Below are 1,673 nucleotides of genomic sequence, written 5' to 3' on the forward strand. Positions count from 1 at the left end.
CCAGAGATGCCCACTAGACACTTGGCGCCCTGGGTGTTTACCGGGGACAAGTCTTGTGAGCGCCCTCTGCCAGGCAGGTACCTAAATCTCCGACTCCCAGCAACAGAGTGGATGCTCATGGCAACCACGTTGTTCCTACAAATGGCGCAGGTGCAGGGACCGCCCTGACCACTAGGGAAAGTGTCACTGTGTCAAGGGAACTTTACCAGCCAAGGGCCAACCTTGCCAGCCAGTGGCCTCAGGCCTGCTGGTTACTCTCTTTTGCAAAGGGGTCTTGGTTCTTGTGAGTGGGACCATTGGGTCCAAGGGCAGGGAGGTTTCTGTGGTTCTCATTCGGCCCTGCTTCTGCCCTCCAGACAGATGGATCAGCTGCCAGGGGGGCCCCGGCCACCCCAGCACAGTAGGCGGTCAGGGTGTACTTGGGGCAGCCAGCAGGGCAGAGGGGAGGGGAGCTCGACCCAGGCTCTGATGGGCAGAGGGAGCCCGTGCAGGGTGTGGGGGCAGCATGTGGGCAGGCGTGGAGGGGAGAGCCAAGAAGCCAGGCCTGCCAGGCCGAGTTGGGGTGACTAGAGAAGGGCCGTGTCTGCCTGTGGCCAGAGGCCACCCAGGACCTGCAGAGAAGCACCCACCATCGTCCCTGCAGTGAGGCTGTGTGGTGGGCTGAGGCCAGACCCTGGAAACTGGAGGTTAAGGGAGCTGTAGGGGGGCAGGTGTGGGAACTGAGCATCCGAGCAGGTCGTCTGGGACTGCAGCAGAGCTCTGGGCAGCACCAGGGATGGGGCCGAGTCCTAGTCAGCATTGAGCTCAGTGCTTGCACGCCCAGGTGGGCAGTCTCTCACTTTTGGAACAACAGTCTCTCCTGACCCCTCCACTGAGACTTCTTTTGCTGGGGCCCCCAGCAACCCCCCATTGGAACTCCACAGGCAGTTCCAAGGGCTCCTCTCATCTGGCCCCAGCACTGCGGGATGCAGGTGACCCCATCCTTTTCTCGGACCACCCCCTTCCCCTGGCTTCCAGGTCTCCTTGGCATCTTGACCCTGTACTTGGTCACCTGCTGGGCCCCTACATTGAAGCAAACACGTCTCAAGCAAAGCTCCTCACCTGCTGCTCCCACCTGGCCCCCTGCAGTTGTCCTTGTGTCTGGTGACGGTGCCTCCACCCTGCTGCCTGGCTTCAGCTCACGGTCACAGAGTGTTCAGAGCCGACCCCCACCCCCCCGCCCATGCCCTGCACATAGCCCCTCCTCTCCCCCGTTTGTCCTCCCTGAGTCTGCTCTTTCCCTGTGCCAGGGCCCGGGCGGCCAGCGAGCAGGCGCGGCAGCTGGAGAGTGAGCGCGAGGCACTGCAGCAGCAGCACAGCGTGCAGGTGGACCAGCTACGCATGCAGGGCCAGAGCGTGGAGGCCGCACTCCGCATGGAGCGCCAGGCTGCCTCGGAGGAGAAGTGAGTCAGCCGGGGCGGGGCCGCACCACAGGGTGTGTGGTTCTACACTTGATCTTAGCCAAAAGGCCGAGAAGTGTTGGGTCCGTGGTTCTTTCTGCCTTCTGAGGAGTCCTTCAGATTCTGTCTGTGGCTGCGGGCCCATTCTGTCCCTTAGCCTTGCTAACAGTAGAGGCGACTATGATGACACCCGGTTTGTCTTTGACACAATCATGCCCTCTGCTATCCAGACCA

The 1,673-nt window shown here is 61.9% G+C and overlaps 1 protein-coding gene across 1 annotated transcript in view; it reads left to right on the forward strand.

Moving 5' to 3' along the window:
- IKBKG (inhibitor of kappa light polypeptide gene enhancer in B-cells, kinase gamma) overlaps positions 1-1,673 on the forward strand; it is a 17,069-nt gene that overhangs the window by 11,689 nt on the left and 3,707 nt on the right. Inside the window, exons 6-7 of the mRNA XM_011963221.1 lie at positions 357-400; positions 1,269-1,442. Of these exons, the coding sequence (XP_011818611.1) occupies positions 357-400; positions 1,269-1,442 (218 nt within the window). The remainder of the gene's footprint in view (positions 1-356; positions 401-1,268; positions 1,443-1,673) is intronic.

Source organism: Colobus angolensis, unplaced genomic scaffold, assembly GCF_000951035.1.
Source record: "Colobus angolensis palliatus isolate OR3802 unplaced genomic scaffold, Cang.pa_1.0 Scaffold601, whole genome shotgun sequence".
NCBI lineage: Eukaryota > Metazoa > Chordata > Mammalia > Primates > Cercopithecidae > Colobus > Colobus angolensis.